This window comes from Pelophylax lessonae (genome assembly GCF_965119305.1).
Source record: "Pelophylax lessonae genome assembly, chromosome: 3".
In the NCBI taxonomy this organism is placed as follows: domain Eukaryota; kingdom Metazoa; phylum Chordata; class Amphibia; order Anura; family Ranidae; genus Pelophylax; species Pelophylax lessonae.
Window position 1 is genome coordinate 466,608,630 of NC_138770.1, and position 27,907 is coordinate 466,636,536.

At 43.6% G+C, this 27,907-nt stretch overlaps 2 protein-coding genes across 2 annotated transcripts in view; one reads left to right on the top strand and one right to left on the bottom strand.

The window, feature by feature from the left end:
- Positions 1-27,907, bottom strand: part of LYST (lysosomal trafficking regulator) — a 409,773-nt gene that overhangs the window by 365,750 nt on the left and 16,116 nt on the right. The window lies entirely within an intron of this gene.
- The window catches only part of LOC309550583 (uncharacterized protein), a gene marked incomplete at both ends in the record, with an annotated part of 30,521 nt that continues 23,047 nt past the window's right edge, over positions 20,434-27,907 (top strand). The window contains 2 exons of the mRNA XM_082250928.1: positions 20,434-21,054; positions 21,154-22,026. Coding sequence (XP_082107054.1) covers positions 20,434-21,054; positions 21,154-22,026 — 1,494 coding nt within the window. The remainder of the gene's footprint in view (positions 21,055-21,153; positions 22,027-27,907) is intronic.

The window sequence follows — 27,907 nt, forward strand, 5'->3', positions numbered from 1 at the left end:
AATGTACAAATATTGCACTGGCAACTCTAGCATATGGAAAAACCTTTTCAGTGAAAGGAAATGCAATAAGACACGTGGCCACTCACTAAAAATAGAGGAAAGGCGGTTTAACCTTAAAATACGCAGGGGGTTCTTCACTGTGAGAGCAGTAAGGATGTGGAATTCTCTTCCGCAAACAGTCGTATCAGCAGGGAGCATAGATAGTTTCAAAATACTATTAGATGGGCACCTTAAAGACCACAACATAGAGGGGTATACAATGTACGGTTAACAGCAAACACACACACACACATCATAGGTTGAACTGGATGGACTGGTGTCTTTTTTCAACCTCACTATGTAACTAAGTTTGGCAGGATGACCGTCTGCTGAACAACAGAAGCTGAATTGCCTCCAGCAATGTCTGGAGTTTTTCCAGAGAAAGAAAAACACTCTGGCTGAGGCAGAGTCCAGAGTCGGACCCAGACAGTTCAGTTTTTGTGGACAAAACCAAAAGCAGACTCCTGAAGATTACGAATCCAACCAAACGCCCTCAGAGTTTGCAGAGCAATCTCCAGTTGTCCATCAGAGCAGTCGGAGATGATCGTCCAGGTACCCCAGTACTGCGATCCCCCGCTGACTTAAACAATGCAAGAACCAGGGCCAACACTTTTGTGAAAACCCGAGGAGCGTAGGCGAGACCAAAAGGTCCACGCCACAAACCGATAACGCTCCTTGCCCACAGTAAAATGAAGGAAGCGTTGGTAACTGGCACATATTTGAATGTGCAAGTAGGCATCCTTGATGTCAATAGAAGCGAGAAGAAATCCCCCCGATGTAGGGACACCACTAACGTGTGAATGGACTCCATGCGGAACTTCTGTACTCGCACCAGCAGTTTAGCGCCTTGAGATCCAGAATTGGATGTACCTTGCCTTTCTTCCTGGGAACTGTAAAGAGGTTTGAGTAAACCTCTTTACAGTTCCGAAAACCCCCGAAAACTTTCCGAAATTGAAACAATCACTCCTTGAAGGAACAGGTCTTGCACTACCCCAAAGAGACCCGTAAGTGATCTGGGGACAAGTGCAGGTAGGAAGGGAAAAACTTTTCCAAAGGATAAGACTGAACTCGATCTCGTAGCCTGACCGAATAACTTCATGGACCCATGTGTCCTATACCAGGGAGGTCCATGGATCCGGAAACCAGCGAAGACATTTCAACCCCCCCCCACCCAACCCAGATACGGGTCAGGGCACCCCTTCATGCAGAGGAAGCCTTGTCCACAGGTCTGGAAGAGCACGCTCATGGCTTGCCAGATCAGGTCCGTTTGACTTTTGATCCCTTGTCTTGAGACCCTGAGGAACAAAAGAACAAAAAAAAAAAAAAGCCTCTTCTGAGCCGAGGAGAATGGCCCACGTCTACGACGGGGCTCCCTGCCCTTGGTAGCCTTCAGAAGAAGAGTACTGTGAGACCCTTAACAATGTCATCCAAGAAAGCTCCAAACAGGCGATCCCCTACGGGGGGAGGGGGGGGGGGGCTAATCAGATAAGGCCCTCTTAGAAGTCTGGTCCGTACCACTATTTCAGCCAGATAATACGCCAAAAGACCACTGCTGATACAGACAGCCTAGAAATCAAAGGAGCCACATCCAAGAGGCATCACAGATGAACTGTGGCCCCTGTACCAACTGATCCACCAGCCCTGCAAAGACGGGGGGGGCTGTTTCCCCTCCAGGTCCTGACAAAGTTTAGCCCACTCGGTCAGAGCTTGCGACCTCTAGGCAATAGTAATTACTGGCCTAACTGCCGAACCAGCCACAGCGAACATATTGTGGACCAGAGCCTCCGCCCTCCTATCAGCTGGATCTGTAAAGGCCGGAACCTCCTCAAACAGAATGAAGGTAGCTTTATTTAACCTGGAAACCGACGAGTCCACTACAGGTGGGACCGTCCACCTTTAAAACTCAGTTTATCCTCATGACACTGCAAGCAAAAAGAGCTTATAAACCACTGTGTTTTGAACAACCCCACTGTTTCATGACAATGTTGTCAAAGTAAGCAGAAAAGGGAACACCCTTGCTGCTTTGGAGGGCCTCTAGGTGCCAAAAGGACCGGCACCTCCAACGTATCAGCTGCAACCTCCATTTTTGCACTGACACAAACATTGCATTCATCAGCGCCTTTTAAAGTGCGGCTAGAGGAGCAGAGGAATCATCCTCACTGTTATACCTGAAGGGTTTCACATGTACTGTCACTTTAAGGCTGGCTCCACCCAGGAGTGATGACAAGGGTCAAGGGGCAGAGTGGCCATCTTTAGACACATGTAGAGATGTACTGATATGCAGAGCTGTCCTGTAATGCTGTACAGTGAGTCCTGAATAAACATCCGTTGTTCCAGACCAGAGTCCTGTGTCTCTCACAACACGGAGAATATAACAGTGGCGACGAGGATGGGATTTACAAGGTTACTATCTGTGTGAGAAAGGAAAGGAAGAAAAAAAACTCTGGATTGTCAGGAATACAAACACCCACAGAGCCCAGCAGGAAAATGTCATTGATCGGGACATTAAGTGAATTTGATGGAGGACAGACAACGTGGATTTCCTGGATTGAAAGACTAGAACAATATTTCTGTGCAAATGCCATCCCAGGCGACAGCCAAGTAGCAGTATTTCGGACACTGGTTGGTGCTAGGACATATGACACACTTAGGGATCTCCTTTTCCCTGAAAAACCAGCAACTAAGACTTTGGCAGAGCTCCTGACACTGTTAGGGAATCACTTCCAGCCTAAACCACTAGAGATTGCAGAAAGATTCAGGTTCTATCAGCGGCAGCAGCAGCCAGGTGAAGATATTAAGGCTTATGTGCTCGCCCTTCGCAGACTAGCCTCAACCTGTTCTTTTGGGGAGTATTTACCGGACTGCACTGAGGGATAAGTTTGTCATGGGACTGAATAGTGAGTCTAGCCAAAAGAGACTGTTAAACAGAGAAAGACCTTACCCTTACAAAGGCAATTGAGATAGCTTCAGTGATGGAAATGGCTGTGAAAGATACAGAGGCATTGAACCCCCAGAGTAGAAGGGAAGAGGTTAAAGAGGAAGTTTTCAGAACATCAGTCAAGCAAACTGCAGCTAACGGTAAATATAGAACCTCACCAACCTGGACGTCAGCTTGCTACCGTTGTGGGAATACAGACCATGATCACAAAGTCTGCCGGTTTAAGGATCAGCTCTGTCATAATTGTGGTAAGGCAGGCCATCTGAAACGAGTCTGCCGTAGTAAGAAGGTGCGAAATAAACAACCTCTGAACACCAGGACAAAGGCATATATGGTGGGAAGATATACATCATCTGAATCAGAGGATGAGGAAGTGCTCCACAGATTGGACATACATCATATGCATTCAGCACCCTCAGCAATGACTGTAGAGGTGACTGTGGAAGGAAAGAAACTCAAGATGGATGTAGACACAGGAGCAGCAGTTTCAGTTATCACCCAGAAACAATGGAGAAAACTTCTGATCCGAACAACTGTCCGTCCAACACCAAACTGCAGACATATTCAAAGCAGATACTCCACCCACTGGGGTACGTGAAAGTACAGGTATCCTACAAGGGTCAGACGAAAAGAATGCCATTGTATATCCTAGAACATGGGGGACCCCCTCTTTTTGGGAGAGACTGGATTGCTCACTTTGGCATGCCAGACATTGCCATTAACCCCTGCAACACCGTGACCATCCCATCAGGGGATGAAGAGGGATGGGTGAAGTCCCTGAAACAGCGATTCCCACAAGTCTTTGATAACCATTTGGGAAAAATAAAGCATGACTGTGGGAGACTCAGGCTGAAACCCAATGCCCAGCCTAGGTTCTTCAAAGCTCGGACGGTACCTTTTGCACTCCGAGCAGGTGTGGAAGCTGAACTAAGCCGGCTGGAGGAACAAGGTGTCATCTCAAAGGTAGAGCACAGCGAGTGGGCATGACCAGTTGTACCAGTAAAGAAAGCGAATGGGGACTTACGCATTTGTGGCGATTTTCCGCATGGCACTAAATTCTCAACTGGCGATAGACCAGTATCCCCTACCCAGAGTAGATGACATTTTTGCCTCTCTTGCAGGAGGTCAAAAGTTCACCAAGCTTGATCTCAGGCAAGCTTATTTACAGTTTGAGGTCCACCCTTCGTCCCGCAAGTTTCTAACAATCAACACTCACAAGGGACTGTATGAATACAATCGGATGGTGTTTGGGGTAGCCTCCGCCCCAGCCATTTGGCAACGCAAAATGGATGAGATTTTGGCAGACATTCCTTTCACACAGTGCCTGTTAGATGACATGCTCATCACGGGCCTGACGGACCAGGAACACAAGCATAACGTGGAGCTTGTGTTGGCGAGACTGCAAGAGCAGGGTCTAAAAGTGAACTTGGCGAAATGCCAATTCATGGTACCTAAATTGGAGTTTTGTGGCCACCTTGTGAATGCAGAGGGTATACACACCACGGAAGCCAAAGTTGATGCTTTAGTAAAAGCTCCAGCCCCGACCAACGTCCAGCAGCTGCGATCATACCTGGGCTTGCTGAACTATTACCACAAATTCCTGCTGGATCTAGCACACACTTTGTTTCCATTAAACAAGCTTTTGGAGAAACACTCCAGATGGAACTGGTCGGCTGCATGCCAACGTGCTTTTGAAGTTTCTAAGTGAAAGCTGTTGGCGTCACGCATGCTCGTGCACTATGACCTCCAAAGGCCTCTCACCTTGGCTTGTGATGCCTCACCCTATGGTCTAGGGGCTGTACTATCTCACGTTTTGCCAGATGGGTCAGAGAAACCAGTGGCATTCGCCTCCAGGTCCTTGACAAAAGCAGAAAGCAATTACTCTCACATTGACAAAGAGGCTCTGGCGCTCATATGGGCAATTAAGAAGTTTCATCTTTACCTGTATGGTAGGGAATTCACCATACTGACTGATCATAAACCACTCCTTTAGATCTTTAGCCCTGACAAAGGCATCTCCCAGATGACTGCGGCCCGTCTTCAACGCTATGCCCTATTCTTGGGAGCATATAGCTACAAAATCCAGTATCGCAGCCATGATGCCAATGCAGACGCTATGTCCCGTCTGACAAGGACATTAACAGACTCTTCTCCACCTGTCAAGAGTTGTCGTTACACCAGCCTGTCCTTTCTGTCTTCCGAGGAAGTAGCAGCCCATACAGCCAAGGATACCTTCCTTAAGACGATACTCTCCTGGGTACGGTACGGTTGGCCTGCAACTGTCACACAGGATAATGAACCTTACTTCCGTAGGCGTCTGGAATGAACTGTGTCTGGCAACTGTGTTTTATGGGGAGACCGAGTGATCGTTCCACAGACCCTTCGGAGACACATTCTGGACTTGCTACATACTGGTCATCCTGGAGGCACATGTATGAAACAAAAGGCCTGAGGCTATGTGTGGTGGCCGAACCTCGACTCCGATATCACGACATATGTGAATGCGTGTGCTGGATGTGCACAAACTGCAAGAGACCCTCCTCGAGGGTGCGTCCAGCCCTGGACTTGGCCCACGGTTCCCTGGTTTCGCCTACACTTGGACTTTGCAGGCCCGATCAGAGGACACACCTTTTTGATCATTATTGATGCCCATTCAAAGTGGCCTGAGGTCATTCCTGTTAATCAGCCAACGACTAAGGCGACGATTTCCATACTGTTACATCTCGCTGCTACGTTTGGATACCCCAGAGAAATTGTCACAGACAACTGTGCACAATTCACAAGCCAGGAGTTTCAGGGTTTCCTGACTGCCCACAACATCAAACACAAGTTGACCGCACCTTACCACCCGGCTACAAATGGTCAAGCAGAAAGGTTTGTACAGACCTTCAAACGCTATTTCAAAGCTACTGTGGCTACAAGTAAACAACAGTCCCTGTCACCCCAGCAGCTGGACTCCTTCCTTTCTGCTTACAGAACCACACCACATGCAACCACTGGGAAAACTCCAGCTGAACTTCTTTTGGGTCGGCAGCCATGGACTGTTTTGGATATGCTCCGCCCTCAAACGGTCCAGGAACATGTACGGCAGTCCCAAGACAAGAGGGTCGAACACGACGAGATTCCCCGGTTTACAGTCCAGCAAAAGGTATGGGCCCGATCTTATGGCGCTTCCAACACTCGTTGGCTTCCTGCTATCGTCGCAGAGACTTTGGGACCCAAAATGTATAGGATCTGCCTGAAAGATGAATCCATTTGCAGAAGGCATGCGGACCAATTGCGTTCTCGTTCTCAGCTGCCCGACTCCCTGACATCGGCTGCACCTCCAGTGTCTCAAGGATCTGCTCCTACCAGATCAGGAGGCATTGAGACTGAGGCTTGGGAGGACTCTGAACTTTTGAACTCAGCTCCAACAGAGCCCTCCAGCCCTGGTCCAGAGGTCTGCTCACCCTCTGAGCTAGGGGATCCCCTCTTGGCCCCGCCTGTGTCCATTCCTGCCAGCCCTGCTTCCTCCGGCCCCGAGTCGCTGGGTGCCCGTCCTCAACGACACGGTCGCCCTCCTGACCGGTTTCAAATGCAAGACCGGTTACGAGACTTTTGACGGGCCCGCCGAAAGTGATCCGCTGCCATTTTCTCCCCGGAGCGTCCCTGGAAGTTGTTCTCACATCCGGACGTGGAAGAAACCATGTAAATCTCCTGAGTTGGAGGACTGTATTAGACAATTATGAGTTACTGTTTTATGCCTGTTCTCGTTCTGTTTTTTTTTTAGGGATGGATGGAAGGTGTTATACCTGAAGGGTTTCACATGTACTGTCACTTTAAGGCTGGCTCCACCCAGGAGTGATGACAAGGGTCAAGGGGCAGAGTGGCCATCTTTAGACACATGTAGAGATGTATTGATATGCAGAGCTGTCCTGTAATGCTGTACAGTGAGTCCTGAATAAACATCCGTTGTTCCAGACCAGAGTCCTGTGTCTCTCACAACACGGAGAATATAACACTCACTATCTGAGCACTCAGGGTGAGTGGACGCAGACTCAGTAGGTTTGCTATATACAAAGCTCAACGCTAAAAAGGGGAAGGTGCCCCATACAATTATGGCTGTCATTAAAAAATAAAGCGCCCCCACAGCGCCACCCATTCCAAGGGAGGCGCCAAGCTGACTACATGGCCTAGCAGGCCGCAAGCCGTGGCCTAAATTTTTGTAAAGGCCCAGCCGTAAGTGCATGGATCCCAGCCCAGCAGATGACGAAAGGAAGAGTGGGGGCTTCAGCTAAATACACTGGGGCTGCCCCAAAACGGAGGCGCCCGACTCGGCCACATGGTCTAGTAGGTCACAGTTTACATTTCTGTAGGGGTCCAGCTGCTTGGGCGTGAGCCCCCGCGGAGCCGGCCACCCAGGGGCAGCGGAGGAGAGGGCGCTAGATTATCCAGTTCGTCACCCAGCCCGACACTTGATTTAAGATCACACAGTTACAAAATAATAAGAGGAAATTGCCAGGACCAGAGATCCCAGCAAGGAATTAGGTCCTTACTCCTGACTAGGCAGAAAAACAACTGAGTGCCTATAGCCTAGAGTGGATGTGTGCCCCCTGGGACTGCCCATAGGCGTAGTCAAGCTTTTTCCTGCCTAGTGTCCTACTCCTGTAAGGGGCAGTATAACCCAATGGTTAAGAAGAAATCAGGAGCTGTGTCCGTCAATGAACGAAAGAGAAAAAGTATTTAACACATCACTATTTTTCTAGATATAGTTTTCTAAAAGGTGCTATTGGCAAAAAAATTTTGACTACATGTCGCTAACAACCCATGCAATCCATACATACTAACAAACCAGAAAAAAAAATTAGTTTAGAAATTAAAGTTATGCATTATTTAAAAAAAAAAAAAAAAAAAAAAAGGACAGGGAAAAAGTATTGAACACAACAAGAAAGAGGTGCAAAAAAGGCATGGAAAGCCAAGACACCGGCTGAAATCTATCAGTAATTAGAAAGCTGGTTCAGTCTAAACTGACGGCCTATAAAAATGTCTCTCAATACCAAGGTGTCACACAAGAAACATCTTATGATGGGTAAAAGGTTCTCTTAAGACCTTTGTAACCTTATTGTTGCAAAACATACTGATGGCATTGGTTACAGAAGGATTTCTAAAATTCTTTATGTTCCAGTAAGCACAGTTGGGGCCATAGTCCAGAAGTGGAAATTACATCATTTCACCATAAGTTGGCCACAACCAGGTGTTCCTCGCAGGATTTCTGACAGAGGAGTAAAAATAATTATCAGAAGAGTTGTTCAAGAGCCAAGGACAACTTTTAGAGAGCTTCAGAAAGACCTGGAATTAACAAGTACAATTGTTTCAAAGAAAACAATAAGTAATGCATTAATCCTTCATGGCCTGTATGCAAGCTCACCACGTAAGACTCCATTGCTCAAGAAAAAGCATGTTGAAGCTTTTTAAAGTTTGCTGCATAAAATTTAGACAAGCCTGTGAAATACTGGGAAAATATAGCTTGGTCAGATGAGAACAAAATTGAACTCTTTGGATGCCATAATACACACAATGTTTGGAGGTCAAATGGCACTGCACATCATCCCAAATACACCACACCAACAATGAAGTTTCAAGGTGGGAACATCATGGTGTGGGGCTGTATTTCAGCATACAGTACTGGCAAGCTTTAAGGAAGGATGAATGGAAAAATGTACCAAGACATGCTTGATAACAATCTGCTGCAATCTACCAGGACGCTGAAAATTAAATGAGGGTGGACATTTCAGCAAGACAATGATCCCAAAACACAAAGCCAAAAAAACTCTCAACTGGTTTCAAAGAAAGAAACTAAAGCTGCTAGAATGGCCCAGCCAATCACCTGACTAGAATCCAACAGAAAATCTATGGAGAGAACTAAAAGATCAGAGTTTATAGAAGAGGCCCACGGAACCTTCAAGATTTGAAAGTTTGTGTGTACAAGAATGGGCCAAAAATCACACCCAAGCAATGCATGCAACTAATTTCTACATATGGAAGGCGTCTTGAAGCTGTCATACCCAGCAAAAAATTTTGTACGAAGTATTAAATAAATTTCAGTTAGTCAGTGTCAGTGTGTCATTCCATTTTATTACACAGAACATAATTTCTGAACTTTTGGTCTCATGCACACAAGGGTTTTGTATTGGCGTTAAAGCACATTTTAGCCACGTTTAGCAGGGTTTATGTTAAGCAGCCTCTCTCTGTCCTCTATTTTCCAACCTCAAATCCAACTACTACAGCTTAAAAATGTCTGACGTGGCCGAACGCTGTATGCAGCCTTTAGCAGCGTCAGGCGTTTTTTTTCAGCTTAAAGCTGCTGCTCCAGAACGCACTGGACCTGGGTTTTTTTCAATTTTTTTATTATAGCTTGAAAATGCCTATGCCACTTACAGCTTCTAAAAGCCTATGTGTGCATGAGGCCATAGAACAACAAGAGGGGCGTTTTTAACCACATAACAACTGCCTGCGGCAGTTTTAATGCGGCAGGCAGCCGTTCCTAGGCAAAGTGACATAGTACTACATCACTCGCCCAGGAGACTGAAGGGGGCGAGCACGCGCCGTCGGCGGCACGCTCCTGCCCCTGCTCGTTCCCTGGGGAGCCAGCGCGTGTGACCGGCGGCTCAGATGGCCGCCGGTCACTCACGATCTCCTGCAGCAGAGGGAGAAAGACAGACGGTTGATGTAAACACAGCCATCTGTCATTCTCACTAAAGTAATCACAGAGGCTATGTGATCCTGCTGTATAGGATCACATGTCTCTGTGATTACTTCACAAGCCAAGCCCCCTGACAGTTAGAATCACGCCCCTAGGGACACACTTAACCCCTTGATCACCAGTAAAGTTAACCCCTTCCCTGCCAGTGTCATTTTTACAGTAACAGTGCATATTTCTAGCACTGATTATTACTGTAGTAATGTCACTGGTACCCCCAAAAGTGTAAAAAGTGTAAGTTAGGGGTCCGATCTGTCCGTCGCAATCCGGTAAAAAAAAAAAAAAAAAAAAAAACGCAGATCGCTGCCATTACCAGTTAAAAAAAAAAACAAAAAAACAAAAAAAAAAAAAAACACAACAATAAAAATGACCTAAATCTTTCCCGCAGTTAGTAAATGCAATAACTTTTGCGCAAACCAATCAAAATACGCTTATTGCGATTTTTTTTTACCAAAAATATGTAGCAGAAAACAAATTGGCCTAAAATGTTAAAAAAAATTAGATTTTTACATTTTTTTTGAGAATTTCATATAAAAAAAAATGTGAAAAATATTATTTTTTCAAAATTGTCGCTCTTTTTTTGTTTATAGCGCAAAAAAAAGAAAAAAAAAAAAAAGGTGATCAAATATCACCAAAAGAAAGCTCTGTTTGTGGGGAAAAAAGGACTTCAATTTCGTTACAGCGTCGCATGACCGCGCAATTGTCCGTTAAAATCACGCAGTGCCGAATCGCAAAATAGGGCCTTGTCTTTGAGCAGCCAAATCCTCCAGTCTGAAAGTGGTTAAGCTAAAAAAAAAAAAAAAAAAAAAAAAAACACATCTGACGCTCCTAAAAGCAGCTGTAAAAACGCCCTGTGGACATGAGGCCCAATTGTTGTTTTTTGTATGTATGGATTGCGTGGGTTGTTACCGACATAATAGGGAAAATGTCATGTCAATAGCATCTTTAGATATTTACCTAGAAAAATGGCGATGTGTTCAATACTTATGTTACGCATTGTGCACGCGTGTGAGAGTACACACATATATTATATATATTCTTACTTTACACCTGCCTAAAACTTCACACTACCACGCTGAACTTCTGCTAAAGCTTAGCTAATGCACAGTTTTCATGCGGGTTAGCTGTGCTTTCCCATAGACTGTAATCGTAACCCGTGGTTTTGGTGTACTTTCAGACATTCAAAGCAGTCTAAAATTGCTGTGACTTCAATGAGAATCATATCACGTTTTATAGCAAATTATTGCAGAAAACCAGTTAGTTCCACGGGGTTCACATACTAATAATAATCTTTATTTTATAAAGCGCCTTTAGGCCCCTTTCACACATACGGTCAGATCAGATCCACCTGTCAGTTTTTCAGGTAGACCTGATCAGATGCCCTATGCATCCCTATGGGGCAGCGGATGTCAGCGGAGACATGGCCTCTGACACCCGCTGACATCCGATCCGATCCTCTCCATCAAATCCGGACGGATGGAAACCATTTTCCATCCGTCTGGCAGATCGGATGAGAATGGACAGGCGGTCCGTTCTCATCCGATCTCCCATAGAGGAGAGCGGGGATCTGACAGCTTCGTCTCTGCACACAGAGTAGGTTCCTCGAACGTAGGTGAGTTGGGGGGACACACACAGAAGATTAGAATTTTAGGAGCAGAGGTTAATAGGCGGAGTAAGCTGATAAACGTTCAGTGAGATAATGGGGTGACAAGCCACATTATAGGCATTATAGCTGAGGAAGACTATCTTAAAGTCTAAGCGAAACTTGACGAATAGCCAGTGCAAGGACTCCAGGATAGGGGTAATATGAGCAAATGTACCAGACCTCATCAGAATTTTGGCTGCAGAATTTTGTACATAAGTCAATTAGGCTCTCGTTCACATTGGAGTGACTTGCCATGCAATTTGACAGGACAAGTCTCATTCTATTGTTGGCAATCACACTGCTTAAATCGGTGCCACGCTGACTTTGTAGTGCCGCATCGATTTGCAAATGTAGTTACTGCACTACTTTTGGCAATTTCGGGTGTGACTTGCATAGATATTGGTGCATGAAGCAGCACAGATTGATTGCAAGTCACACCTGAAGTTGCACTGACATGCAACTTTAAAATCGCATGATTTCAGATGAATTTGCGCTATGGATTTAGGTACACATGCGAGTAGAGCATTGCAGTAATCAATTTGTGAGAACACAAAATGTATGGATCAGCTTTTTAGTTACAGTGTTCGATAGTATAGGATGCAGCCGAACAAGGTTTGGTTCTCAAATGGAAAAAAAGTTCTGACAACGTTTTGTACTTGTGGATCAAAAAAGGTAAATTAGAATTGAAGATCACCCATAGATTTTTTTCGATTTAGGACTGAAGCTATAATACAGTGCCATCTATGGATAAGATATCAGAACTGGCCTTACATAACTGATGAGGGGTGCCAATAAGCATGACTTCAGTCTTGTCACAGTTTAACTGAAAGAAATTATGAGGCATCCAAGATTTTATATCACAAATACAGTTACAGAGAAGCAGACAAAGCAGAATCCGGTTTAGTGTGGAGTGTTGTCAGCATAGAAGTAATAATTGAGCCCATGTGATACATATATACGGTGCTCAGCATAAATTAGTACACCCCAACAGATTTGTCAGAAAACCTTTACTTTCCTTTTAGAATCAACATTTTCTATGGGACACTATACTCCAAAATACTCCCACAAATGCAGGCCTTTGATTGCAACCAAGATTTGTTAATTTGTGCACACAAAGTATTTTGCTAACAAATTCATTCAAGACCATGTTTCAAAAATGAATACACCCCAATGAAAGTCTTAGGAGCAAAGCTTAAATTTTAGACAACAAAATCCTAATTAAGGCCCCTTTCACACAGGCGGACCGTTCAGATCCGCCTGCCAGTTTTCTTGTCGGATCTGAACGGTCACCCCATGCATCTCTATGGGGCATCAGATGTCAGCGGAGACATGTCTGCTGACATCCGATCCGTCAAATCTGGACGGATGGAAACCCTATTTTCCATCCGTCCAGCGGATCAGATGAAAATTAACTGACGGTCCATTCCCATCCGATTCCCCCATAGAGATGCATGGGGGACCTGACAGCTGTGTCTCCTCACACAGCGCGGAGAACAGCTGTCATCCTCCTACTCAGCAGGGGATTCACGGATCGATCTCCCGCTGAGATAAACGGAGTCCGTCTGATGGACTGACCGCGTGAAAGAGCCCGAACAAGAATTCAACTACAGGCGAGTCTAATTATTCATTTTTGAATACTGGGCCTATTCTGATGCTCCTCTCCTACATGTAAAAATCATTTTTTGCTAGAAAATTACTCAGAACCCCCAAACATTATATAAGTTTTTTAGCAGAGACGCTAGGGAATAACATGGTAGTCGTTGCAACTTTTTATGTCACACAGTATTTGCGCAGCAATTTTTCAAATGCTCTTAAAAAAAAAAAAAAAAAAAAAACCCTTTCATTAATTCAAGAAAAAAAACACTAAAGTTAGCCGATTTTTTTGTATAAATGTGAAACAAGATGTTACGCCAAGTAAATAGATACCTAACATATCATGCTTTAAAATTGCGCACACTGGTGGAATGGCACCAAACTTCGGTATTTTAAAAAATCTCAATAGACGAAGGTTTAAAATTGAACATCGCCAGTTTAAGGTTACAGAGGAGGTTTCGGGCTAGAATTGGCGATACCTCACGTCATGGTTTAAACACTGTTTACATATGTGGGCATGACTTGCGTATGTGTTCGCTTCTGCGTGCGAGCATGTAGGGACGCTAACATTTTTTTTTACTTATTTTTTTTTTTTTTTTTTAAATTGTTCATTTTTACACTTTCCCTTTAGTTTTTTTTTTTTATCACTTTTATTCCTTGTATTAGGAATAGGGCATGCCAGGTCCTCATTATGGAGAGATGTGGGGTCTTATAAGATCCCTCATCTCTCCTCTAGGTTAAAAAAAAAGTGATCTCAGCCTTTTCAGCGGAGTACACGGCAGTCATAACTTCGCGGCTGGGCCTTCGAAGGTCACAGAGACTTCCGGTGACCATCTGGTCCGCAGTATTCTTGGCAGATTCCATTTCACCTCACCGATCAACCGGGCGAGCCGGTGGGTGCACCGGAGGGATGCGGTGGGGGGGACGCTAATCACGCTCACCGCGTGTAAAAAAAAAATAAAGCCACTATGATTGTTTTTACGGTGCAGGGAATCGCTGCTAGAGAAGAATGATATCTTAATGATGCCTGTAGCTGCAGGCATCATTCAGATACCTCCACTCAAAGTCCACAACGTCACATGACAGCCTTGGGCTGGAAGTGGTTAAAGAAAACCCCTTCCTATTTCATGTTGTCAGCAATGGCACCACATGGAATGTCACAAGGCTTGAGAAGGAAAATATCTTTACACAAGAAAGGTGAAGGCTACAAGAAGATCAGCAAAGCTTTATTTATCAGTCAGAATACTGTAGCAAAAGTGATACAAAAATGTAACAAAGATGGAACTGCAACAATCTCACAGTAATGTCCAGGCCGTCTACAAAAGGAAAAACCTTGACAGTAGCGTCTTCTGATCAGAAGGGTTGAAGAAAATTGCCGTGCGTGTTCACTGCTGTTGGCTAAAGAAGTAGAAAGCCAAAATGGGGTGATTGTTTCCTACGACACAATACGAAATACACTGCAGGAATGGCATGCATGGGTGTGGTCCGCGAAGGACGCCTCTCCCAAAGGCCATGTACAAAAAAAGCCCACCTAGAATTGTACAGGGCCTTTGCTGAAAAAGAAGATGGTGCTCTGGAGTGAAGAGACCAAGATAAAGGGTTTTTGGAACGAATGGCTTCAAAACTGTATGGCGTCGCACAGGTGATGAGTACAAAGAAAAATGCATGGTGCCTACAGTTAAACATGGTGGTGGCAGTGTCCTTCTGTGGGGCTGCATTTCATTCATGGTATCATGACTTCACAGATGTACTGCTTTATATTGAAAGGAGGATGCTACCATCACTCTGTGCCCTTGGTCATCGTTCACTTTTCCAACATGACAATGATCCAAAACACACATCTAAGATGCGTGTTGCATTTCTGAAGAAAAACAGGGTGGAAGGGATTCAGAGGATAAGTACTGTATGTCTCCTGATCTGAACCCAATCCAACACTTGTGGGGAATTCTGAAGAGACCAGTTGAGCATCGTTCTCCATCCAGCATCCAGGCTCTAAACAGGGTTGCTCTTGAATAATTGAAAAAGATAGATGTTGCTGTCCTTACAAATCATGGAGGTCACACAAAATACTAGATGTAGTAGTTTTTGTTGTGGGATGAATTCATTTTTGTATCAACTAATTTGAGAAAAAATAAAGATTTTGTAATAAGTTATATTAACCCTACCTTCATGTAAGGAGCTAAACAAATGTTCCAAAATTTTGACAAAACACTGTAGAAATTGTTTCTTGCGTTTATTGAACTACTAAAATCTTAGGCCCCTTTCACACTGTCCATCCATCGGACAAACTCTGTTTAACTCAGCGGGGAATCGATCCGTCGATTCCACGTTAAGCAGGAGGATGACAGCTGTGTCTCCATGCTGTGTGCGGGGACACAGCTGTCAGTTCCCCATGCATCTCTATGGGGGAAATCGGATGGGAACGGACTGTCGGTCCGATCTCATCAAATCCGATCCACTGGACGGATGGAAAATAGGGTTTCCATCCGTCCAGATGTAAGCGGACATGTCTCCGCTGACATCCGATGCCCCAAAGGGATGCATGGGGGGGGGGGGGGGCGTTCAGATCCGCCGAAAAAAAATAAAAAAAAAAAAAAAAAAAAACGGACAGGCGGATCTGAACGGTCCGCCTGTGTGAAAGAGCCCTTACTTTTCAAAAAGGGTGTACTTACTTATGCTCAGCACTGTACATTTTTTTATTTTTTGCATTTTGTAAATTGATAAAAAAACAAAAAATTAACATATATATTCTTAAAAGGATGCTTACTTTACAGCGGTTCTTCATACCTACTTCTAAACTTCACACTATCCTGCTGCACTTCTGCTAAAGCGCAGTTAACCCACAGTTTGTGAGGGTTAGATGCACTTTCCCATAGACTTCAACTATGTCCCATGGTTTTGGTGTGCTTTCTGAAAGGGGTTAGCTGCACTTTGCCCTAAGTGCAGCAGGGCAGTGTGAAGCCACCCTTACATTTTTAAGCTACAGACTTCCTACCTATAACAAAAAAAATATATATATACACACACACACATATACATTATATATATATATATATATATATATACATATACACACATACACAGTGGGTACAGAAAGTATTCAGACCCCCTTAAATTTTTCACTCTTTGTTATATTGCAGCTAAAATCATTTAAGTTCATTCTTCTTCCTCATGAATGTACACATAGCACCCCATACTGACAGAAAAACACAGAATTGTTGACATTGTTGCAGATTTATTAAAAAAGAAAAACTGAAATATCACATGGTCCTAAGTATTCAGACCCTTTGCTCAGTATTTAGTAGAAGCCCCCTTTTGATCTAATACAGCCAGGAGTCTTTTTGGGAAAGATGCAACAAGTCTTTCACACCTGGATTTGGGGATCCTCTGCCATTCCTCCTTGCAGATCCTCTTCAGTTCTGTCAGGTTGGATGGTAAACGTTGGTGGACAGCCATTTTTAGGTCTCTCCAGAGCTGCTCAATTGGGTTTAAGTCAGGGCTGGCTGGGCCATTCAAGAACAGTCACGGAGTTGTTGTGAAGCCACTCCTTCGTTATTTTAGCTGTGTGCTTAGGGTCATTGTCTTGTTGGAAGGTAAACCTTCGGCCCAGTCTGAGGTCCAGAGCACTCTGGAGAAGGTTTTTGTCCAGGATATCCCTGTACTTGGCCGCATTCATCTTTCCCTCGATTGCAACCAGTCGTCCTGTCCCTGCAGCTGAAAAACACCCCCACAGCATGATGCTGCCACCACCATGCTTCACTGTTGGGACTGTATTGGACAGGTGATGAGCAGTGCCTGGTTTTCTCCACACATACCGCTTAGAATTAAGGCCAAAAAGTTCTATTTTGGTCTCATCAGACCAGAGAATCTTATTTCTCACCATCTTGGAGTCCTTCAGGTGTTTAGCAAACTCCATGCGGGCTTTCATGTGTCTTACACTGAGGAGAGGCTTCCGTCGGGCCACTCTGCCATAAAGCCCCGACTGGTGGAGGGCTGCAGTGATGACTTTCTACAACTTTCTCCCATCTCCTGACTGCATCTCTGGAGCTCAGCCACAGTGATCTTTGGGTTCTTCTTTACCTCTCTCACCAAGGCTCTTCTCCCCCGATAGCTCAGTTTGGCCGGACGGCCAGCTCTAGGAAGGGTTCTGCTCGTCCCAAACGTCTTCCATTTGAGGATTATGGAGGCCACTGTGCTCTTAGGAACCTTAAGTGCACTGTGCAGCAGAAATCTTTTTGTAACCTTGGCCAGATCTGTGCCTTGCCACAATTCTGTCTCTGAGCTCTTCAGGCAGTTCATTTTGACCTCATGATTCTCATTTGCTCTGACATGCATTGTGATCTGGAAGGTCTTATATAGACAGGTGTGTGGCTTTCCTAATCAAGTCCAATCAGTATAATCAAACACAGCTGGACTCAAATGAAGGTGTAGAACCATCTCAAGGATGATCAGAAGAAATGGAAAGCACCTGAGTTAAATATATGAGTGTCACAGCAAAGGGTCTGAATACTTAGGACCATGTGATATTTCAGTTTTTCTTTTTGAATAAATCTGCAACAATGTCAACAATTCTGTGTTTTTCTGTCAGTATGGGGTGCTATGTGTACATTCATGAGGAAGAAGAATGAACTTAAATGAGTTTAGCAAATGGCTGCAATATAACAAAGAGTGAAAAATTTAAGGGGGTCTGAATACTTTCCGTACCCACTAATATATATATATATATATATATATATATATATATATATATATATATATATATATATATATACATACATACATACACACACACACACACACACACACAACTCCCTTTAAAAAAGTGAACACTGAGCTGCTAATTTGATAAAATATAAAAACAATGACATAAAAGTGCTATAATACAGAGTAAGTATACTTAACCGAAACATCAGCTATTTTAACACCATGTCTAGCAAATGCCATAATATGCACTATTCAAAACATATTTTGATAGTTACAGTATAAGCTTTTAGAAGTAAATCCGTTACTATTTAAAGATCCAGCTAAGCAGAATTCCTAAGGTTTGATCTCTCAGACAAGATCTCCGTGATTGAGCTCCAATGCCAGTAAACTGGCAGCAGCCATTACGAGAACTCTCAATCTTTCTCTTGGATCTCTAATAGGTTTTATTTTCTGGAGGTTTTATTTTCTGGATCACACATCAGTAAGAATGAGAATACTAAAAACTTGGCGAGATCATCAAAACACCATGGAGACGCAAAGCAGAGTTCACCACTTTAAGACACATAAGTTATTTTGCAGCTCAGCATGCCAGCTAGAACGATACTAAAATATTAAATAAAGGTAACATTAAAACTTCCTAATAAAAAGTATTCAGCTAGTAATACATTTTTTTTTTTTTTATAAAACCTAAGCATAAAAGACAATTACCCAAGGATTTTAAAATAAATGTAAAACAGCTCATTTAAAAAAAAAAAAGGTCCTTCAATCACATGGAATCATGTGCCGTCACATGGTAGAGAACATAAAGTGTGTCAGATTAGGACTCCTAGCAACCAATGAATTAGGCTTATGTGCTTCTCTGTCACAATATCACAACTTCTTAGAATTATTTGAAAAAGGGAAATGCTAAAACAGAAGGAAACTATGGACTTTTTTAAGCCAATCAACATTCACTGGCAGAAAATGGTTTACTTCCATTAATTTAGGTTACGACACCAGCTTTCACATCTCTTTACAGGGCACAAAAAGCAGGGCTAGGGATTTATAAAGAAAATAAGCAGCGCAATGAGACCTACAGTGCATCCATTGCAAAACCATCTACAGTACTACTTACCGAACATTAGCAAGTTGTGTGTGTGCGTGCATTTTGTAACCCCTGTGCCTACAATACTTTGCAAGGAGACAGTGACGTAGAGGTCAGCATGTAGAACTACCAGAGAACCCGGGAGAGATGGGAGGCATCTTTTTTTTTTTTTTTTTTAAAGATGCGGTTTATTAATTTTATGAAAAAATGACAATACTTAAGGGGAAATAAATACATTACAATAAACATTAATAAAAAAAAAAAAAAAAAACTTTGACATGAAGGTACAAATCAAATGATATACGGTGGTCTACAGAACCCATTGAGGTCAGGCTGTGAGAAGAGATTGGGACCATGGACCAATTATTTTTTCAAATCGGTTAGGGATAACCGTATAGATAAATTGGTATTAAGGAAGTGCTGTATTAACCAGTTGTTTACATTCTAATAGAATGGGGGCAAAGGAGCTCTTCCAAATGAGTGAGATAGTTTTCTTCACATTGAAATAAAAAAAAAACTGAATATTCTATGTGAAAGCAAACCTAAAGGTCCTCCACCAACCCCAATAAGCACACCTTAGAAGAAGAATATTAGGGAGTCCCAATGCAGAGGGCACGGCCACAAGGCAAGTTATATAATCGTTGTGGTGTTTAGTGGGTTTGATGGTATACTTTGGGTTTTACGAGTCTATCCCTAGGAGATATCACAGAGGTCATGCAGATGTGTCCTCAAATCCCTCCCAATCATCCTCTGACAATTGAGTGAGCATCTCATACTATTTCACTCTGATTCGGAGAAGAGCAGACAATTTGGCATTGAGTAGGGCCGATTCGACTTGGTGCCATTGGGTGATAGGAGGAAGTTTGCTGAAGTGTTACTGTGCTGCCACGCAGCTTTAACTGTCTAGCAGTTGTTATTACATGTTACGTTATGCTATGATATTGGTATCTTCCTAGCACCCCTGCTGTTTCTGGCTAGATGGTTTCTCCCATCTCCATTTTCCTGCTGTAACTGCCATTTTGTTTAGTTGTTATGAGGAGACTGCAGAGTGTGGAAGCTGTGTAACTTCATTGTAAATTTAACTATGGAAAAGCCTCTATGTTTATGCCTTTGCTAACTTGAAGCATAAAGAAGCATTGGAGAACACCTCTGGAGTCTTTATTCATTGAGTAAACTATCTGTTAAAGCCATCATTCAACCTGCTGCACACACTTACAGACTGGGTATCTACAAGAGGGACACAGGTACAATCGATGCTGAGACAGAACAGTAAATTTACAGGAGTACACAGCTTCAGAGAGTAAATTTACAGGAGTACACAGCTTCAGAGAGTAAATTTACAGGAGTACACAGCTTCAAAAAGTAAATTTCCAGGAATACACAGCTTCAGAGAGTACAGTTCCAAAAAGTACTTGAAGTAAATGTCCATGGTAATATACAGCTTCAGAACTGTAAGTACCAAACTTGTCTGTGAGTCACCAGAAGCATCACTCTGCATATGAAACCAGCCACCTATTACTGCTTCATTACTGTTACAGCCTTCTGAGGTGATCCAGTTTGAACTAGTTCCAGCAATAGCCACTATTGTAACAAAAAATACCTCAGCCAGCCTGCTTAATAACAGAAGTCACTACTTACAGAGCTGAGCTCTGGCAGATTTCTAACAAGACACCAGAAATACAGTACTTATTATGTCTGACAGAGATCTCACAGAGTTACCTGCATTTAGTCAAGATAAAGCAGACTCCTTACTTCATTCTGCTCGTCCTGTCAGAGCCCCTCATCCATCCTTGAAGGCAAGGGAGGTTTATGAAGCAAGTAAGGAAGAAACCTCTAGTAACCTGACTGCATTATGGGAAAAGACTTTAAGTTGTATAACAGCCACTAATGTAACTAGCAACAATTCTGAGCAATTGAACACTGCTCTCTCAAGGGTTAAGAAGGCATTTGAGAATTATAAAAGACTTTCTGAGAAGTACTATTCCCTATTGTCACATTCCAACATAGAGGAAGCTGCATTGGAATTAAAGGACTTTACTTCTAATGACGAGCAGAGGCATAGCACATATCTTGAAGCAAAGGCACAGATAGAAGGGAGATTGGCACAGCTATATGAGACTATATCCTGTAACTCTGCTTCTTCAAGACACTCAGGAAAATCTTCTAGGTCTGCCCGCTCATATCATAAATCTTCTTCTAAGTCATTGCGGTCCTGCTCTATAAGGTCAATACTGAGCGACCAAATACTCAAAGCTCGCCAAAAGGTTGCAGTAGCCCAGGTTCAAGCCGCCTGCTCTGAAAAAGAAGCAGCCATCAAGGCAGAAGCTAAATGCAAGGAAGCAGAAGCTAAATGCAAGGAAGCAGAAGCTAAACGCATTCAGGCAAGAATACAAGCAGAAACAGAGGCTCAGCTAGAAATTCTTCAGAAGAATAGAGAAAAGGAAGTAGCTTTAGCAGAGTTATCTGTCTTGGAACAAGCCCTATTGGAAGAAGAAGGAGCAGCTTGTACCAGCTTGCCTGCTTGTCAAGACCCTGTTGAAAGGACCCTACAGTTTGTCTTAACTCAAAACCACGACAATACAGTCCCACCTACAGTTGGAGATTCTTCTCATAGTCATCCAGCAAGTGGATCAGAAGGCAATGTGTCGCCAAAGCAAGCTGGTCAACTAGACACACCTTCTAACAGAGACCCTCCACAACTACCGCACGTCACAAAATCAAGTGAATCAACCTACGCAGCTCATGTGCCACCACAACCCTATGTGCATAGAGATTACAAGGGCACAGCAGAAGACTACAGAATGAACTCTATACCCCCTTTGATACAGCTCTCTTTAACTTCAAATGCTCAGAGACCTTCAGATGACAGACCCTTACCTAGATTAAACCCGTATGCAACACCTTTCTCTCTACCTACCAGCCAACATCATATACCAACCATGGTCCAAGACGGCGCACCATCAGTAGACCCTGTGGCTATAAAAACTGAAAGCACTGACATTGCAGAGTTCAGCAAGTATATGATTCGACGAGAGTTGATTACAACTGGACTGTCTAGATTTGATGACCGCCCAGAGAACTACAGGAGTTGGAGATCTACATTTAAGGCGGTAACCAAGAACTTGGACATTGAACCTCAAGCAGAACTTGACTTACTAATAAAGTGGTTGGGGCGTCAATCTTCAGAACAAGTAAAGAGACTTAAATCTGTCTACATTTATAACTTTAAAGCAGGCCTTGATGCTGCCTGGGAACGTCTAGAACAAGACTATGGGAGCCCAGAAGTCATTGAATCTGCCTTATTCCAGAGACTAAACAACTTTCCTAAAATCTCTGTTAAGGACAATCATAAGCTTAGAGAGTTAGGTGACCTCCTTCAAGAACTTGAAATTGCTAAGTTAGATCCTAGTTTACCAGGTCTTAGCTATTTAGACACTGCTCAGGGCGTAAATCCTATTGTAGCAAAGTTGCCTAGTTATCTTCAGGGAAAGTGGACTAGTGTAGGATCAAAGTATAAGTATGAGCATTGTGTTTCCTTCCCTCCCTTTTCTTATTTTTCAGAGTTCGTGCGGAAGGTTGCAAGATCCAAGAATGACCCAAGCTTCTTCTATCCAGATACAACCACCATTCCTTTAAGTACTTCAAGGGGTATTGCCACCAACGGTAAATTCAAGGATTTAAGGCATCCTATTGCAGTGGGGAAGACCGCGATAGCATCCAACGTCTTAGCTACAGACCTCAAAGCTAGCAATCTTAATCAACAGTGTCCTATTCATAATGCGCCACACTCTCTCTCCAAATGTCGTGCATTTAAGGACAAGCCTATTGAAGAACGCAAGTCATTTCTCAAAGAGCATAATATCTGTTTTAAGTGTTGTGCATCCTCCGATCATTTATCTAGAGACTGTAAGATCGCCATCAGATGTTCTCTCTGCAACAGTGCCAAACATGTGGACGCTCTTCATTCAGACCTGTTCAAAAGGAAACCTTCACCCGGCAGCAACCCCAAGACTACATCAGATGATGGCGGGGAGAGAACTGAGCAATATGCCGACCCCGTAACCACAAGGTGTACAGAGGTATGTGGAGAAGGGCTTCATAGCAAGTCTTGTAGCAAGATATGTCTTGTAAGAGTGTTTCCTGAAGGATGTCCACAAAAATCCATAAAAATGTACGCCATACTCGATGATCAGAGCAATCGCTCATTGGCCAGTACAGAATTCTTTGACCTATTCAACATTCAAGGAGAGGCCTGGTCCTATACCTTGCAGACATGTGCAGGAAAGGTCAATACTTCTGGAAGAAGAGCCCATGGCTTCATAGTCGCATCAGAATATGAGAACACAGAGTTTTCTCTTCCAACGCTAATTGAATGTGATCAGCTACCGAACAACAGAGAAGAAATCCCCACACCAGAGGTTGCACATCATCACCCTCATTTGAGCCACATTGCTAACTACATTCCACCACTTAACAAGGATGTTAAGATTTTGATTCTACTAGGGAGAGACATTCCTAGAGTTCATAAAATAAGAGAGTTATGTAACGGTCCAGATGATGCTCCTCAGGCCCAGAAACTCGATCTTGGATGGGTGATAATAGGAGAAGTCTGCTTAGACCAATCTCACAAGCTCTTGGATGTAGCTTCCTACAAAACTAATGTTACCTGTCAATTGATGAAATGTCCATCGCACTATTATGTGAAGGAAAGACTTGATTTTAAGAACGAAGTTCCATATCAAGCACTCCAAAGCATTAACTGCAAGCTCACTTCTCAAAAGGACTTTGGTGATTCAGTGTACCAGACTACTTGTGATGACAACAAGATTGCTCCTTCAGTCGAAGACAAGGAGCTCATTAAGATTACGGATGAAGAGTTCTTCAAGGACAATTCCAACAATTGGGTAGCTCCAGTACCCTTCCGAGTACCAAGGCTTACTCTCCCTAACAATCGAGAACAAGCTTTAACCAGATTTGCTGCACTGAAGAAAACTCTCCGTAACAAACCTGAGAAGCGAGAGCACTTTCTAGCATTCATGCAGAAGATTTTAGTGCCAGCAGTTGTCCTCACACAAACCATTTGGTTTTCAGAACCCAAGTTTTTAATGGACCAGTCTTCTACAAACTCAGAAGAAGATATCGATTTCCACCTGGAGGATCCAGATACTGATCCGGAAATCCGGCCTGAAGTTGTAGCATTGAGTTCCAACATCTGCTCAAGAAGAAATTTGGAGGATGAAGATGACTCCACAGTTATGGGGGATGGAGCTGATGAATGGATGCAGGCCAAGACTCTGGTTAAGCCTCCGGACCAGCTGGAACTCAGCGAGGCTGAACTTAAGGAGGAATTCACTCGTATCCTGACTGCAAACAACCCTCATGCCCCCCAGAACATTGTGAGGTACAGTTTTAAGGAACTGGCCTACAAACCCATTAGCATCGTGGACCAGCTGGCCGTACACTTCTCCCTGGATGGAAACATGTTAAACGAAGACTCTGATAAAGCGCGACGACAGATGGCGAAGTTGGGAGTCATTGAAGAGACTCAGACCAACGACTCCACAGAGCCGGGAGACAAAGATACAGATGGGAAGTCTGACGCTCAGGCTAGTGAAGAATGGACAGAAGGTGAGGAAATACCATCCAGGAACAAGAAGGAGAGAAAACTGACCAACCAGTTCAATTATAGCGAGAGAGCGTCCCAGAGCATTAACAAACCCCTGCGGGAGCGAGCTTCTCAGACAGAGCCACCTCCAAGGGCCACCTTCTCCGCCACTGCAAACCAGTGGAAATTCAACCCACCACACGCTTCACACATGGGCGGAGCATGGGAACGTATGATTGGGATGGCAAGGCGCATACTGGATTCTATGTTGCTTGATGTGAGTTCTTCACGTCTTACCCATGAAGTACTTACTAAATTCCTTGCTGAGGTCGCAGCAATAATCAACTCAAGACCGCTGACAGCTGTATCCACAGACCCAGAATGTCCAACTGTTTTAACTCCAGCTGCATTATTGAGCCGGAACATTGGACAGATCCCAGCGCCAAAGAGCATCTTTGATGAAAAGGACATATATAAACGTCAATGGAGATATGCTCAATACCTTGCAGATTGTTTCTGGAACAGATGGAGGAGGGAATACCTCACACTTCTTCAAGGACGTAAAAAGTGGCAAACCCAGAAGCCTAACTTAAAGGAAGGAGACCTGGTTCTTCTAAAAGAAAAGCAAACCAATCGGATCCAGTGGCCAGTTGGAGTTATTACAAAGGCCATTGCTAGTGATGATGGAAAGGTCCGAAGTGTGGAAGTCAGGATTGTAAAGGACAGGAGCCCAAAAACCTTCCTGAGACCAGTCACTGAGACAGTCCTAATTATGCCTGCTTCCAAAAAAATTCTGATTCAGTGTTATGTGAAGGAGTCACTTAGATCTCTAGCATAGTTAGCTTAGAGGAGAGGGCTACATAGCATTCTACTGTATGCAATGTTAATTGTATGTTTATGGAAAATAATTGTGTAGTGGTATCTCACGATACCAGGCGGGGAGTGTGCTGCCACGCAGCTTTAACTGTCTAGCAGTTGTTATTACATGTTACGTTATGCTATGATATTGGTATCTTCCTAGCACCCCTGCTGTTTCTGGCTAGATGGTTTCTCCCATCTCCATTTTCCTGCTGTAACTGCCATTTTGTTTAGTTGTTATGAGGAGACTGCAGAGTGTGGAAGCTGTGTAACTTCATTGTAAATTTAACTATGGAAAAGCCTCTATGTTTATGCCTTTGCTAACTTGAAGCATAAAGAAGCATTGGAGAACACCTCTGGAGTCTTTATTCATTGAGTAAACTATCTGTTAAAGCCATCATTCAACCTGCTGCACACACTTACAGACTGGGTATCTACAAGAGGGACACAGGTACAATCGATGCTGAGACAGAACAGTTACCATATGTGATCAAAACTGGCAAATAACTGCATGCCGCAGCTGCAGGTAGCAACAGAAAGGTTTTGGCTGAATCCCAAATTTTGCTTTCATGGTAGAGAAATCTTTCAGTCTACCTTAATGGAAGAGTTGATGTAGGAATTTGAGCCCCACAGAAGACATGATGCCAGCACTAGGTACTGTAAAAAAATTTGTGAAGAAGTGGATTACCCCAGATGGGAATATTGGCAGAGGAGGCCCAGTTAGTGGAGAAAACAGAATAATTAACGTATTTAAGAAGCCTAAAAGGAAGGAACCAATAGAAGGCCCCCTTATCAATGAATCATTTAGCAAGGCCATCAGCAAGAGGCAAGTATCTAAGTTCTTATTTGTAGGAAGCCCTTTTATTGATAGAGTTAAGCCTCGTACACACGGAACGATTATCGGCCGACCGATCGTCTGACTTTTGTCCAGAGTGGTGTTTCGTTGGTTGGAATGTGCCTAGACTGCACACGAATTTTCTCGGCCAACAAAAATCAACTTCAGAAGTGATGTCATGTGCTGGTTTACTTTCCGTGTGTTTTTTCTTCTCTGAGCATGCCCAGTCTTCGTCATCAGATTTTTGTCTGCCGAAATCTGTACTGACTGACGGAAAATCGGCCGTTGTGTTGACGGCCAGCAAAAATTTTATAGCCTGCACACCAGATTTTTTTCGGCCAAAAAGTCGGAGTCGGTTGTCGAAAGCATCATACTAACAAGCCGAAAATCGGCTTATCGGACGTTGGCCGAAAATTCACGGCCAACTATCGACACGTGTGTATGGGGCATTACTTTAACACCTTCCTCTCCAGCAGAATATGCTCACCTTTCCTTACAATGTATATTTCACATCACGCCTCACTCTACAATTTTTTTTTTTAAGCAAATCTTATTTTGTGAATCTGTTGCAAAGTTTCTAAGTTGGAGACTGTGCCAGTACCAGCCCTTCCTGTTGCAGGCTGAAAACGCCAAATCGCTACTTTAGGGTTAGCAGCAGTTTCCAGCCTGTGTGCAGACTTCTTTGATTGGCCATTGGGCCACTTCTCTCCGATAGTGCTAATAGGCAGCCCAAAGAAGCAAGCAAGGCAGTTTGACAATGCTGCTGCTAATTGAAAGGCAGTGGCTTAAAGAAAAGGTTTACCTTTGGTAACGTGGAGTGTCATGGTAGTGCATTCTCTATTCTTGTCTGATTGTATCCCCTTGCCCATACTGGATGTAGGGGCACACAGATACACTGGCAGATATGCTAGAGACCTGCATGGCACCAGCAATCTGCTGATCACTGATGCAATAATTACAGGCTCCAAAAAAAAAAAAAAGATATAATAATAATAATAATAATAATAATAATAATATGCACATTTATTTACCAGCAAAAAAAAAAAAAAATGTGCATTTATTATTTTTTTCCTAAAAAGTGAACTTATCCTTCAATATTGTCAGCCTGAAAGAGGAAGTGTTATTACCAACAGATTCACAAAAAACATTTGCTGAAGACAGTACGGCATACTGAAAAATAGACTTATGCCTCGTACACACCAATTGGCTGAATGGGGAAAAAAAAAAAAAAAAACTGAGGAGCTTGCTGTACCAACTATGCGACATTAGTACCTCGATCTCCCCACTGAGCTACTGTGTTGTACTGTCCCCACCAGAAAACTCCGATCAGCACTCGCAGCCATTGGCTGCCAGTGCCGATCAGATGCTGGTTTTCCAGCATGCTCGTTCAGCAGGCTTCTGTCAGAAAGGTTGATGTACACACAGGCCTGTCAGTCGGTTTTTGTTGGACCGGCCGATATTTGGCTCATGTGTACCAGGCTTTAGAGTTTACATACACATTTACTCTTCCTCTGTTCCATTCAGCTGCTAAGAGAAAATAAATTACTGGGTTCTTCCAGGTGTGGAGGACCGCATAATTCGGTGATTTGTCCTGAGCTGTCATACAGGTGAGGGAGCCCTGGAGAGACTCCTAGCTTATGAAAGAAACCCCAAAAACTTAAAACTTAGAAACCAATCAGCTTCCAGGTTTTTATGCCAAAGCTTAATTGAACAAGCTGAGGTTAGAAGCGGATTGGTTTCTATGCAGAATTGAACCGGATTTTGCACTCTCCAGCTTTAGTAAATAAACCTCTATATGCCTTCACATCAAGTCTGGTCTTTTTCCCCGCACCCAATGATCTCAGAATACTGGCTTGCGTTTCCACCG